This window comes from Pelodiscus sinensis, chromosome 19, assembly GCF_052426305.1.
Source record: "Pelodiscus sinensis isolate ZL-2025 chromosome 19, ASM5242630v1, whole genome shotgun sequence".
In the NCBI taxonomy this organism is placed as follows: Eukaryota; Metazoa; Chordata; order Testudines; family Trionychidae; genus Pelodiscus; species Pelodiscus sinensis.
Genome location: NC_143070.1, coordinates 8,146,566 through 8,159,409, shown reverse-complemented (window position 1 = coordinate 8,159,409; position 12,844 = coordinate 8,146,566). Strand labels below are relative to the sequence as shown.

At 54.5% G+C, this 12,844-nt stretch overlaps 2 protein-coding genes across 4 annotated transcripts in view; one reads left to right on the top strand and one right to left on the bottom strand.

The window, feature by feature from the left end:
* LOC102460034 (zinc finger protein RFP-like) overlaps nucleotides 1-5,021 on the top strand; it is an 84,322-nt gene extending 79,301 nt beyond the window's left edge. For 2 of the 3 annotated variants that reach the window (XM_075914036.2, XM_075914034.2), the window contains exon 8: nucleotides 3,298-5,021. In XM_075914036.2, the coding sequence (XP_075770151.2) occupies nucleotides 3,298-3,809 (512 nt within the window). In that variant the 3' untranslated portion in view covers nucleotides 3,810-5,021. Of the gene's footprint in view, nucleotides 1-83; nucleotides 100-1,973; nucleotides 2,000-3,297 lie in introns of all 3 variants that reach the window. The other variant, XM_089770836.1, reaches the window with a different exon arrangement.
* Nucleotides 5,022-9,996: 4,975 nt separating this feature from the next.
* LOC149522146 (uncharacterized) overlaps nucleotides 9,997-12,844 on the bottom strand; it is a 32,321-nt gene continuing 29,473 nt past the window's right edge. The window contains exons 5-6 of the mRNA XM_089771484.1: nucleotides 11,502-11,653; nucleotides 9,997-11,086 (exon numbers count right to left, since the gene is read on the bottom strand). Coding sequence (XP_089627610.1) covers nucleotides 10,120-11,086; nucleotides 11,502-11,653 — 1,119 coding nt within the window. The 3' untranslated portion in view covers nucleotides 9,997-10,119. The remainder of the gene's footprint in view (nucleotides 11,087-11,501; nucleotides 11,654-12,844) is intronic.

Below are 12,844 nucleotides of genomic sequence, written 5' to 3'. Positions count from 1 at the left end.
GGGTCAGGCACCGCACAGCCCAACCCCCACCCACTCCTGTCCCTCCCCCTGGGATTTGACACCTCAGCCTCCTGTTTAGCCAGGGAGCCTCAGTCTAGGGTGAGCTCCGCTCTCTCAGGGCCTGCTCCATCCTGCTCTGCGGCCCTTCCCTCAGCAAGGGCTATGTCTGCACTGGTGGCTTCTTGTGCAAGAAAATCTTGCAAGAAAATAGCCACACTGCCATGTCTGGGTACATCTAAACTACATGCCTCTGTCGGCAGAGGCATGTAGATTTGTTTTTTTTGGCAAAGGCAAATGAAGCCGCGATTTAAATGATCATAGAATCATAGAATAATAGGACTGGAAGGGACCTCGAGAGGTCATCGAGTCCAGCCCCCCGCACTCAAGGCAGGACCAAGCTCCGTCTACACCATCCCTGACAGATGTCTATCTAACCTGTTCTTAAATATCTCCAGAGAGGGAGATTCCACCACCTCCCTTGGCAATTTATTCCAATATTTGACCACCCTGACAGTTAGGAATTTTTTCCTAATGTCCAATCTAAACCTCCCCTGCTGCACTTTAAGCCCATTACTCCTTGTCCTGTCCTCAGAAACCAAGAGGAACAAATTTTCTCCTTCCTCCTTGTGACACCCTTTTAGATATTTAGATCGCGGCTTCATTTACATTTACATGGCTGCCGCGCTGAGCCGACAAACAGCTGATCAGCTGTTTGTCGGCTCGCGCGCTAGTCTGGACGTTCCCCCTGTCGACATCAAAGCCCTTTGTCGGCAGCCCCGGTAAACCTCATTCCATGAGGAATAATGGGGCTGCCGACAAAGGGCTTTGATGTCGGCAGGGGAGCGTCCAGACTAGCGCGCGAGCCGACAAACAGCTGATCAGCTGTTTGTCGGCTCAGCGCGGCAGCCATGTAAATGTAAATGAAGCCGCGATCATTTAAATCGCGGCTTCATTTGCCTTTGCTGATCTGTCTAATCTACATGTCTCTGCCGACAGAGGCATGTAGTCTAGACACAGCCTCTGAGTTGTGCTTTTGCACAAGAGCATCCACGGCAGTGTGGACGCTTTCTTGCGCAAGAAACCCCTGCCACGCATCCACACTGCCCTCTTGCACAAGAGCTCCTGCACAAGAGAGCTTACACTTACATAGCTCTTGCACAAGACGCCCTCTTTGACCACACAGTACTGTAAATCTACTTGCTCAAGAGCGGGCGGGCAGTGTGGATGCTCTGCGGATTCTTGCGCAAGAACCCGCCAGTGTAGACGTAGCCTACGAGCGTAAGTACATTGTGTTGCCCCTCATCACGTGTGCAATGTCAGCACAGCTAGGGTGTAAATGTCCATGATGTGCAGGGTGTGAAACATCTCAGTGTGAGGCTGATTAGCCACAGCCGCAGAGTTGGTGTTAAGTATCAAAGATGCAGGATGAGCAAGAACCCAAACTTAGATGAATACATCCAAATATTCATGTGCTCCCCTCATGAAAGTTTACCCAGAGGGCCGTGCAAAGCAAACACACCCCTGAGTGGAGAGCTCCCCCCAGTGCCTGAGAGCAGGGGCAGGTGTCCATTAGAAAACACAGACGGGGGAAAGTCCTGGAGTTACTTTCTAAGCTACACTTCTTGCCGGGCTCACTGCAGTGCCTGGCAACCCAGCCCAGACCTGAGCACTGGGCCAAGCCGCTCCAGCCCTGGGCATCTCGGCAGAGGAGGGGGGGGGGGGTCTGTGCAGATATGGTCGGCACCTGAAGTCTGCCCTGCCCCAGCTTGTGACGGCCGTGGGAGGGGGTCCAAGAGAGGAGTCTTCCCCATGTCGGGAGGACTCCCTCAGACCCTGCTCACAAGGAGAAGCAGACTTTGGGGCTGTGTCCCACCAAATGCCATGAGTCCAGGTGTTGTTGCATCTGCTGCTCCTGCACCTCAGAACCAGACCTCTGACAGATAAAACAGAGAGAAAGTTGATGACGCAAAAAGCCGTCTTAGGCTCTGTTCCCTGGCTGGTTACGTTTGGCAGTGGGGAGGCCGTTTACAGCCTCCTGCGTGTCCCCTTCCTCCTCCCGTTCCACTCCCCTTGCCACAGTGATGTAGCCCTCCCCGTGATCTCCTTTTCCATCCCATATAATGTGGTTCCAGGCACCCGTCTCTACCCCTCTCCCCTCCAGGACAGCTGCCTTGTCCCTCCCTCCTGGCTGTGACTCCTTCTCCTGCTCGCTTGGCTTGGTCTAGCCTTGGCTCCTTGGCAGCTCTTGGCCTTGGGCTCCCCCTGTTCTCTGGGGGAGTTTCTCTTCCCCCGTTGACTGAAGGGCTGTGCCCAGCATGGACTCTGGGGCACTCGGGGATGTTGCTCTTTCTCCTCCCCCGGCAGAGGACCCAGGAGTCCATGGGAGGGTCCCTGCTCTGCCAGGGGAAGGGGTGGATCAGACCCCAGAGCACCAGGGCCCGGGGCACAGACAGGGGCAGCCCTGGGCCCATTGCAGGCAGCTGGGGAGCTGCTGAGAGCAGAGCTCTGGTCCTGTTCCCCTTTTCCTCTCCCCCCGCGTGAGCTCAGCTTCTCTCTCCCTCCGCCCAGCCCCCGCTGGGACCCTCCTCAGCTCCCTGAGCCCCTCTTCCTTCAGTCAGCCTCCTGCCGTGGCTGGACAGAGACACCCCCATTCCCTCCGCACGGCGCCTGGGCAACCCCAGGGCAGGACTCACCTTGTTCAGCCTCTTCCCGCCCAGCCCAGCTGGGGCCGGTCCCTGCCCCTCCCTGCTGGCTCTGCGGGGTCTGGGCGCTGGGCCGGAGGCTGAGCAGCCTGGTGGGGGGCAGGTCGGAGCTCGGCCCAGAGCCCCAGTGCGGCGGGAAAGGAGCCGAGCCCAGACGTGCCGTGCGGGGGAGACGTGTCACAGGGGGAATCACAAACCCTGCCCAGAGGCAGCTGGGACCCAGGGACATTTCAATGGGGAGGGGCCTAGCCGAGGGCAGGGCCTAGATTCAGCCAGCCCTGACCAGGCAGTTTCCATCCTGTCCCTCTGGGGTCCCCGGCCCAGAGTCGCTTGTCCCCGGCCCAGGGAGAGGGGGCAGATTCCCAGTGTCAGGGCCCCTCTGACCCCTTCTCTCTGCCACGGCCCCTCCCTGCCGGGGAGTGAGCTGTCCCTTGGGCTGGGCCGAGACCTCAGGGCTGCTCCCCACTCAGAGCCGGGCGCCCCTGGAGGCAGGAGAGTCCCTGAGTCACTGCCCAGCTGGGGCAGATTCTGTCCCTGAGGCCATCGACCCCCCCAGGGCCGAGCTCTGCCCCTCACGCTCTGATTCTCCCCCCAGCCAACGTGACTCTGGATCCAGACACGGCGCATCCCCAGCTCGTCCTGTCGGAGGATGGGAAACGTGTGAGATGGGAACAGAAACGGCAGCCACTGCCCGACACCCCAGAGAGATTTGACACTTGCTTCTGTGTGCTGGGCCGTGAAGGCTACACCTCTGGGAAACATTGCTGGGAGGTGGGGGTCGGGGATGGGCGATACTGGGCTGTGGGGGTGGCCACAGAGTCTGTGAGCAGAAAGGGCGGGATGAGCCTGAGCCCCCAGGGCAGGATCTGGGCTGTGCGGTGGTGGGGGGATGAGTTCCAGGCTCTGACAGACCCTGCAACCTCCCTGCCCCTGAGGGCCCCCAGCAGGATCCGGGTTTGTCTGGACTGTGACTGGGGGCAGGTGACATTTATGGATGCTGGTTCCAATGCCCCGATCTTCACTTTCCCACCAGGCTCCTTCTCTGGGGAGAGAATCCAACCCTGGATCTGGGTGGGGTCAGGATCCCAGCTCAGCCTGTGCCCCTGAAATCAGCCTCTGGCATCTTGTACACCAGGATATATGACCCTGGAGGATTCCTTTCTACCCCACCCCGGCTCCTCATCTCTATGATCCCTGAAACCTCTTCCCCCTCCCTCCCTGCGGCCCCAAGAATGGAGGCAGGGAAAGGGGAAGAACCCCTGAGTCTGCAGGACAGGCAGAGGTGGGGGCTGGCTGGGAACAGGCAATAAACAATACAAACAGACTAAAGGGCGAGTCCTGGCAAAATGTAGCCAAACAGGGAAGGAAAGCCAGGCAGGCCGGTATCTGTGGCAGGGAAAACAGCCCAGGGCAGCCAGAGAGGAAGGGATAAATTTGAGGGAAGGAGGGAGCAGCTGCGTGGGATGGTCTGTGACAGGGAAGGCCTGAGAGTGGCATAGTCCCAGGAAAATAAACAGGGCTGGGTGCTGAGGGGCAGAGAAATGCGGAGTGCAGAGGACAGACGAGGCAGGGTCGGAGAGCCAGGGTATGTCTACACTATAGCGCTAATTCGAACTAACTTAGTTCGAATTAGTTAATTCGAACTAAGCTAATTCGAATTAGCGCATCCAGACTTAAAAACTAGTTCGAATTCGCATTTTGCTAATTCGAACTAGCATGTCCACACTGAGTGGACCCTGAACCGAGGTTAAGGATGGCCGGAAGCAGTGCCGGCAGGGCATCAGATTAGGATTTAGAGCATGGAGCTGCTGTCTCAGGCTAGCCGAGGGCTGTGCTTAAAGGGTCCCGACCCCCACCCCGGACAGACAGTTCTTCCGGCACTGCTTCCGGCCATCCTTAACTCCGGTTCAGAAGTTGAGGGTGCAGAAGTTCAGGTTGGAGTGTGTGAGGGTCTCAGGGCAGGGGGGTTGGGAGTAGGATGGGCTCAGGTCACAGATTTGCAGTGTGTGGATGGTGCAGGAGTGTTGTGGCGGAAGACTGGGGATGTGAGAAGCTTGGGATAGGGGTTCCAGTGTGTGATAGGCTCAGGGTTGGGTTTGTGTGGGGATACAGGAGTGTTATGATGTTGCAGCCTGATAGGGGCTTGACCCCACTTGGAGGTTTATTGGCCAGGCCTCATTTTTTAAAATATATTGTCCAACACAAATGTTTCAGCATTGTCTTTATTTATGGGAGGGGCAGGGATCCTGTTTTGGGTCAGGGGTCACTGACCCACAGAAAAATGAGTCAGGGACCACACAAGTGAGATTAAAAAATAACAGCCCCTCCTAGCCTAACTGATGTGGCCCCAATTGAGACACCTCCCTCCCTTGGCACCACAGTCCCATGGGGGGGACGTGGGGGGGACTGAGGTTCAAGGCCTCAGGCCAGATTAACTCTTCTGGGGTTCCAGGGGTAGTGAAATGTGTGCGCCCCTCCACACTCAGAGGTAGAGCGAAAAATGAGGGCTCCAGTGTGCCAGTGAGTGGGATAGGGATGGGTTGCAAAATCTGGGTGGAAAAAAGGATACAGGAGCAAGCTGGGGGTAGGTAGCTGGCCAGGAGGGAGGAGGTAGAGGCAGAGTGCCGGTGGGTGTCTGGCCCCGAGGTAAAGGCAGGGTGCCTCTGGGCAGGGGGCTGATGGGAGTCTGGCCAGGGGATAGGGTGCTGGTGGGGCCTGGTGCAGGGTTCTCATGGGGACGCGGGCAGAGGGGCAGGACTCATGAGGGTCTGTGCAGAGGGGGAAAGGGGAACAGGGTACTCATGGGAGTCTAGGCAGGGGGAGCAGAGTACTCATGGGGGTCTGGGTGGGGGGAGGGGACAGGGACAGCTCGGCTGGTACCTGGGGGTCCTACAGCTACGCTCCAGGTCCAGGTCTCAGGAAACGCGTGTGCTGCTTTCCTCCTCCCCAAATAGCTGGCACATTTCCTGAAACGCCACTGGGGACTTCCTTCCCCTGCTGCCTGCCTGCGCGGGGAGGGGTGGTGTAGGAGTCCCGGGATTGTGCCAGCACCTGCTCCTTGCTCCCCCACAACAGCTCGCACTGCCTGAGCAGTTGGAGCTGGCACAGTCCCAGGACTCCTACTCCTCCCCCCCCACAGGACTTCCCCCCTCCTATGCCACAGGAAGCTGGCGCTTCCTCCACGTTTGCAGGAGGTAGCACCCACCTGGGTTCTTTCTTAAGGTAGGGTGAATGATGGGGGTGAATGATTGCCTTGCGCCCCCCTTGGAATATCTTCACACACACCCAGTTTGGGAACCAATGCTGTACAGGCAGGACTGTAACAGCTAGACCATGATGGCCATCTAATCTACCTACCTGAATGATGCCAGCCAGAGACTGGTGCTCCCTGTAAGCTGGGCACCCGTGCAGCTGCTCAGGAGAGATTTCAGTGCTGCCCAGCTGATTTGCATCCATAGCCCCAAAAAATAGGTTTTTGATTTCTTCTGGTGGTGTACTTCCACGCAGGCCTCAGTGCATGTAACAAAATTTATTCTGCACATGTATGGGGGGGAATCCACACGGGGTGGAAAAGATTAGAGGGAACATTGCCAGAGAGCAACCCCCCCAAATATTTCCTAGAGGAGCTCTACCCTGCTCAGGCTTGGATGCCACTGTGAATGTGGAAATGGTCATGAATTTTCCTTCCCCAGCTGTCATAAATAACAAACAAGCCGCCACCTGCTTCTCAGCTTTGCCCACCTGGGGAACAGCCCTGACTCTCTTCTGCTTCTTGAGGAAAGGAGCAGAGACCTGCTACCGCTGATGCTTTTCCTTCCAGCCGTGGCAAACAAAGAGGTCTTCTGGAGGGTACATCAGCTCAGCTAGCTATGGGTATGTCTACACTACAAAGTTAATTCGAACTAACAGACATTAGTTCGAATTAACTTTGATAGGCGCTACACTAGCGATCCACTAGTTCGAACTTAATTCGAACTAGCGGAGCGCTTAGTTCAAACTAGGTAAACCTCATTCCACGAGGACTAAGCCTAGTTCGAATTCACTAGTTCTAATTAAGGGCTGTGTAGCCACTTAATTCGAACTAGTGGGAGGTTAGCCCTCCCCAGCTTGCCCTGGTGGCCACTCTGGGCACCACCAGGGAAACTCTTCTGCCCCCCTCCCGGCCCCGGACCCCTTAAAGGGGCACGGGCTGGCTACAGTGCCCGTGCCAGGTGCAAGCCTGCCAGCACCCAGCCAGCAGACGCTGCACCTGGCACGGCTCAAGCCAGCCACCCGCTGCCACCCAGCCTTCCCCCTCTTCCCGGGACCAGGCTGGCGGCTCTCGGGAGCCTGCCCAGGACCGCAAGAGGCGGGTGCCAACTTGGTCTAGTGCAGACATTGTGGACCTCATCCATGACCTCTGCACTAGGCACAGGAAAGTGGTCATCTAGGGCAGGATAGCTGCCAGCCTGGCCACCCGGGAGCAGGTTTGCATGAAAATCAAGGTGGTCCAGTGAGACCCCCAACCCTGAGCCCTGAGCTTACAATGGCCGTACTGGGTCAGACCAAAGGTCCATCTAGCCCAGTAGCCTGTCTGCCGACAGTGGCCAACACTAGGGACCCTGGAGGGGATGGACCGAAGACAATGACCAAGCCATTTGTCTCATGCCACCCATCTCCAGCCTTCCACAAACAGACGCCAGGGACACCATTTCTACCCCCTGGCTAATAGCACTCCATGGACCCAACCTCCATGACTTTATCTCACTTCCCTTTCAACTGTGTTCTAGTTGTAGCCTTCACAGCCTCCTGCAGCAAGGAGTTCCACAGGTTGACTCTTTGCTTTGTGAAGAACAACTTTCTGTTATTAGTTTGAAGCCTGCTACCCATTCCTTTCCTTTGGTGTCCTCTAGTCCTTCTTTATGGGAACTAATGAAGAACTTTTCTGTATGCACCCTCTCCACCCAACTCCTGCTTTTAGAGACCTCTATCCTGTCCCCCCTCCGTCTCCTCTTTTCTAAGCTGAGAAGTCCCAGTCTCTTTAGCCTCTCTTTATATGGGACCTGTTCCCAACCCCTGATCATTGTAGTTGCCCTCCACTCTCCCAGCCTCTCTCTTCCCCTCTCCCACCTCCTTTTCCCAGTCTCCCCCAGTTTTGGTCAATAAAGTCAGATTCCATTTTTGAACACAATTGTCCTTTATTTTGTACATCAAGAAAAGGGGCTAGGGAAGGGTAAGTGGAAGGAGGTGAGGGAGGAATGGGGTACGCGCCCCCAATAGGGAGGACTGGGCTGGCTCTGCAGGCTTTTGGGGTGGAAGCTCTCCTGCTGCCCCCCAATTGTCCCCTCTCCTCAGATGGCAGCCTGCGGCAAGTGCAGCCGGTCTGATGGCCGAGTGCTCTGATGTGCCCCATGTGGGTACTCCGGGCATTCCAAGCCAGGACTGCTTTGCAAGCGGGGAACCCCTGAGAACTGTCTGTCCGGGGTGGGGGTCGGGACCCTTTAAGCACAGCCCTCGGCTAGCCTGAGACAGCAGCTCCACGCTCTAAGTCCTATTCTGATGCCCTGCCGGCACTGCTTCCGGCCATCCTTAAGCCTGGTTCAGGGTCCACTTAATGTGGACATGCTAGTTCGTATTAGCAAATCGCTAATTCGAACTAGTTTTTTAGTCTGGATCCGTTAGTTCGAATTAGCTTAGTTCGAATTAACTAATTCGAACTAAGTTAGTTCGAATTAACGTTGTAGTGTAGACGTATCCCCTGCTCTCTCCCCACCTGCAGCCACTTCTTCCCAGGCAGGGCCTGTCACTGTGCAGGGAGCTGCTCTGCACCCACCACCCATCGTGCCGTTACCAGAGCAGGTGTGGCTACAAATCTTACCTCTCCAGATGGCTCGAGGGCTGCATCTACTCTGCCCTCTCTTGAGCAAGAAAATATGCAAATGAGGCAAAGCAGTGAATATCGCCATGCCTCATTTGCATACTTAATGAGCTGCCATTTTTGTGCATGGGGCTTTTGCACAAAAAGGAGCCAATTACATGGCTTCTTTTTGTGCAAAAAACCCCTCTTGCACAAGAGCCGTTCTTCCTGAAAAAAAGTGGCAGAATGGCTCTTGCGCAAAAGACCCTTGCGCAAAAATGGCAGCTTATTAAGTATGCAAATGAGGCATGGTGATATTCACTGCTTTGCCTCATTTGCATATTTTCTTGCACAAGAGGGAGCAGTCTAGACATAGCCTGAGAGTAACAGCCCAGCCAGCTGCTGTGAGGAATTGTGGTGTGGACCCTCCACCTGCCTGGGGAAGAGGTGCTCTGTGGGGTCCCTTCCCAGGGAAGATGAAGGGGCAACTGCCGCCCCGAAGCTACCCACCTTACTCTTGCAATGACACAGTGGCTCTGAGCCACCCCTGGAATGCCTGGGCTCTGGGAGAGCCTCACGGGCAGTTTCAGGAAGCTGTCGCCCCCGCACCTGCCTGAGTCTGGGGCAGAGCCCTGCAACTCTGCACCCATCTCCAGAGAGCTGCAGAGCAATTCTGCAGATGCAGACACACTTTTCTGTATCTCTGCCGAGCTCTAGCCCCTGTTTCCGCCACAAACCAGCCCCCTGGCCCGTCAGCATTGGGTCTGGCAGATCCTAGTATCCCTGTGGGATTTGGGGAGGGGAGGATTTAGAAGCCTTGCCTCTTCCAGGGAACAGCTCTAGGGGCAGTAGGGGAACCCAGCCAAGGAGTGATGGACAATGGGGGGGGGGATGGGTGTCCAGAGGGAAAGTGGGACCTGAGCCAAGTGTACATCTCACAATGACCATGGCAAGGGGATCCCAGATGGGATGGGAAGGGAGAGGGGCAACTTGAGGCAGGCAGGGGGAGCATCTGGAGGAGTTTGTGTCTCTTTCTTCTGCCCCGTGTGGCCCATCAGCTCAGCAGCCAGGGCTGCAGCCGACACGAGGGGTAATTGGGGTCCCCTGCTCTGCTTGGGGTTTGCTCAGACCAGGCAGCGCCAGAGGGTCACTGACCAGTTGATCATTGGATGCTGCTGTCTCCTCAACCCAGACCTGGCCAGCTGGGCTACTTCTACACTTCACGTTATTTTGGGATATTGGAAGTATCTCGAAATAGCTATTCCACATCTTTGAAGCAGCCCGTTATTTCAAAATAGATTTCCAAATTATGGGCGCGCTATTCTGGCACCACTGTAACCCTCATTCCACAAGAGGTAGGGGATGTTTCAGAATAGCACTTCATTTCAAGATTATCTCAAAATAAGCTACGCAATTTGCATAGTGCGAATTGCATAGCTTATTCTGAGATAAGGGCACAGTGTAGACACACCTCTGGATCCCTGGGACCACTCATCTGTGTATGGGAATTAGGCAGGGCACTGAAAGAATTTCCCTCAGGTGTGGAGCAGTCTGTGGTGTCCAGGCTCTGACAGAAGTGTTTTACACACCAGCTACTGAAATCTGAGAGGTTTCATCCTGGGGATTGGCTGATGCAGGACCTGTGTGGATTTTCTGATGTCTAGTAAGGTCTGAAGTTTGCCTGAAGTTTTTCCCACAGTCAAGGCACTTATATGGTTTCTTTCCCGTGTGGATTCTCTCATGTTTAATGAGGACTGGTCGACAAGTGAAACCTTTCCCACACTCATGACATTTATATGGTCTCTCTCCTGTGTGGGTTCTCTCGTGGACAGTAAGGGCCGATCGCTGAGCGAAACCTTTCCCGCATTCATGGCATTTATATGGCCTCTCTGCCATGTGGGTTCTCTCGTGTTTAAGGAGGATTGATCGTGCAGTGAATCCTTTCCCACATTCATGGCATTTATATGGTCTTTCTCCGGTATGCACTCTCTGATGGATCATAAGTTCTGAATTCTCAGTGAAGTTTTTCCCACAGTCAAAGCACTTATATGGTTTCTTTTCCATGTGGGTTCTCTCATGTTTAATGAGGGCTGATTGTGTAATGAAATCTTTTCCACACTCAAGGCATTGATATGGTCTCTGTCCTGTATGGATTCTCTCATGTGTAATGAGGACTGGTCGACTAGTGAAACCTTTCCCACATTCATAGCATTTATATGGTCTCTCTCCTGTGTGAATTCTTTCATGGACAGTGAGGGCTGATCGTATAGAGAAACCTTTCCCACATTCAAGGCATTTGTATGGTCTCTCTCCTGTGTGCATCCTTTGATGGATAATAAGTTTTGAGCGCTGCCTGAAGCTTTTCCCACAATCCATGCATTTATATGGCCTCTCTCCCATGTGGGTTCTCTCATGGACAGTAAGGTCTGATTGCAAAGTGAAACCTTTCCCACACTCATGGCATTTATATGATCTCTCTCTCCTGTGGATTCTCTGATGTACCGTGAGGTGTAACCTCTTAATGAAACTTTTCCCACATTCCAAGCATCTATATGAAGTAGGAATAAGAGCCTCCGGAAAAGGGCGCTTTTTCCGGAGGATCGGGGCCAGTGTAGACGCTCTTTACCGGCTTTTTTAAAAGCCGGAAAAAAGCGGCGGACATTTTTATTTAAATGCCGCGGGGGATATTTAAATCCCCCGCGCATTTCCCTACGATGACTCATGAAATTTACATGCCCCTTCCGGAAAAGGGGCCAGTGTAGACGTAGCCCCTTGAGAGCAGCAGACTTCTGGGGGCGGAATGGGGTGGGAGATGTGATGAAGTAGAGATTGTATTCACTCTGTTTGCTTTGTTGTTCTATGTGATTTCTACTGCCCTGTAGTAACCGTGTGTGTGTGTGCCTCAGTTTCCCTGGACCCTGCACCACTATCTAGATGAGGATGGGAATTTGGGGGTGACTCACTGACGGAGGATGCCCAGGTCAGCACATTCACAATGGCCCAGGCTCATGGCAATCAGCCTGGGAGGGGTGTGTGACCCGGTGACCCGGTGACACCTTTTGCCCAGGAAGCTAGACAAAGGCTTGAGATGGGGCTGGCTATAGGCAGCAATGAGCTGTGGAGGGTGGAAGTGAGTCTCACTGGCTTGGAGGGTAGAGATGGGGGAGCAGGGCCCTAGGTTCTGGGGACCCTTCTCCCCAAGACGGACTGTGCTGACTGCTCCTGGTTCCTGTGCTAACAAGTCTGCTCTACGCTATATCCCTGTGAACTAATAAACCTTCTGTTCTACTTCCTGGCAGAAAGCCATGTCTGGCTATAGATAGAGGTCTAGGGCCCGGCGACCCCCCACCCCTCAGTGACAGAGGGTGTCGTCATGCCCTCCCTAGGAGTTTTAATGATGTGTGGGCTCTGGGGGACTTGCTGACACACACACAGGTTTGGAGTTAAACTCTGGGCTATTTCCAAGTCTGAGGAAGCTGGTGCCCTCCCCACGGATGGAGCTAGTCCCAAGGAGGCAGGTGAACAGCGTGTGAAGGAGAAATAATGTAGGCTGGACAGTTCCCTGCTTCTGGCCCCTGAAAGCTGGGGAGACGGGGATGAATTAGCATGTCCCATAGGTGTCTCACTCCCCTGTTCCCCAGAAGGGGGCATGGGGATGAAAGTGTCTCTCACACGGGGGCTCTGGGCCCCACTCCCCTCTAATCGAACTGACCAGGGAAGAACCTGACCCGATGCAGAAATGCCGGCCGCAGGGCTTTGCTGGTTGAGGGTATGTCGAACTAGGGTGGCTAATGGAGGCATTCAAACTTGCAAATGAAGCCCGGGATTTAAATATCCCGAGCTTCATTTGTACATTCCCGGGCGGGCGCCATTTTTAAATCCCCTTATTTTGAACTGACTGCTTACAGCTACACGTAGCAGTCAGAAGTTAATCCGAACTAAATCCTTAGTTCGGAGGAGTAACAGTTAATCTGAACTAAGGACTAAGTTTGGATTAACTTCTGACTGCCGTGTGTAGCCGCGGGCAGTCAGTTCGAACTAAGGGGATTTAAAAATGGTGGCGCCCGGGAGCATGCAAATGAAGACCGGGATATTTAAATCCCGGGCTTCATTTGCAAGTTCGAATGCCGACATTAGCCACCCTAGTTCAAACTTGGGTGGCTAGTGTAGACATACCCTGGGGGACAATCTGCTTCCCTAGGGCAAGGGGGTTTGAGCAAGTTTTAAGTTCAATGTTCAATAAAACAGAAGCAAACCTGCTCTGCTCTCACTCTCACTGAAAAACAAGACACCAAAGAGCACACAG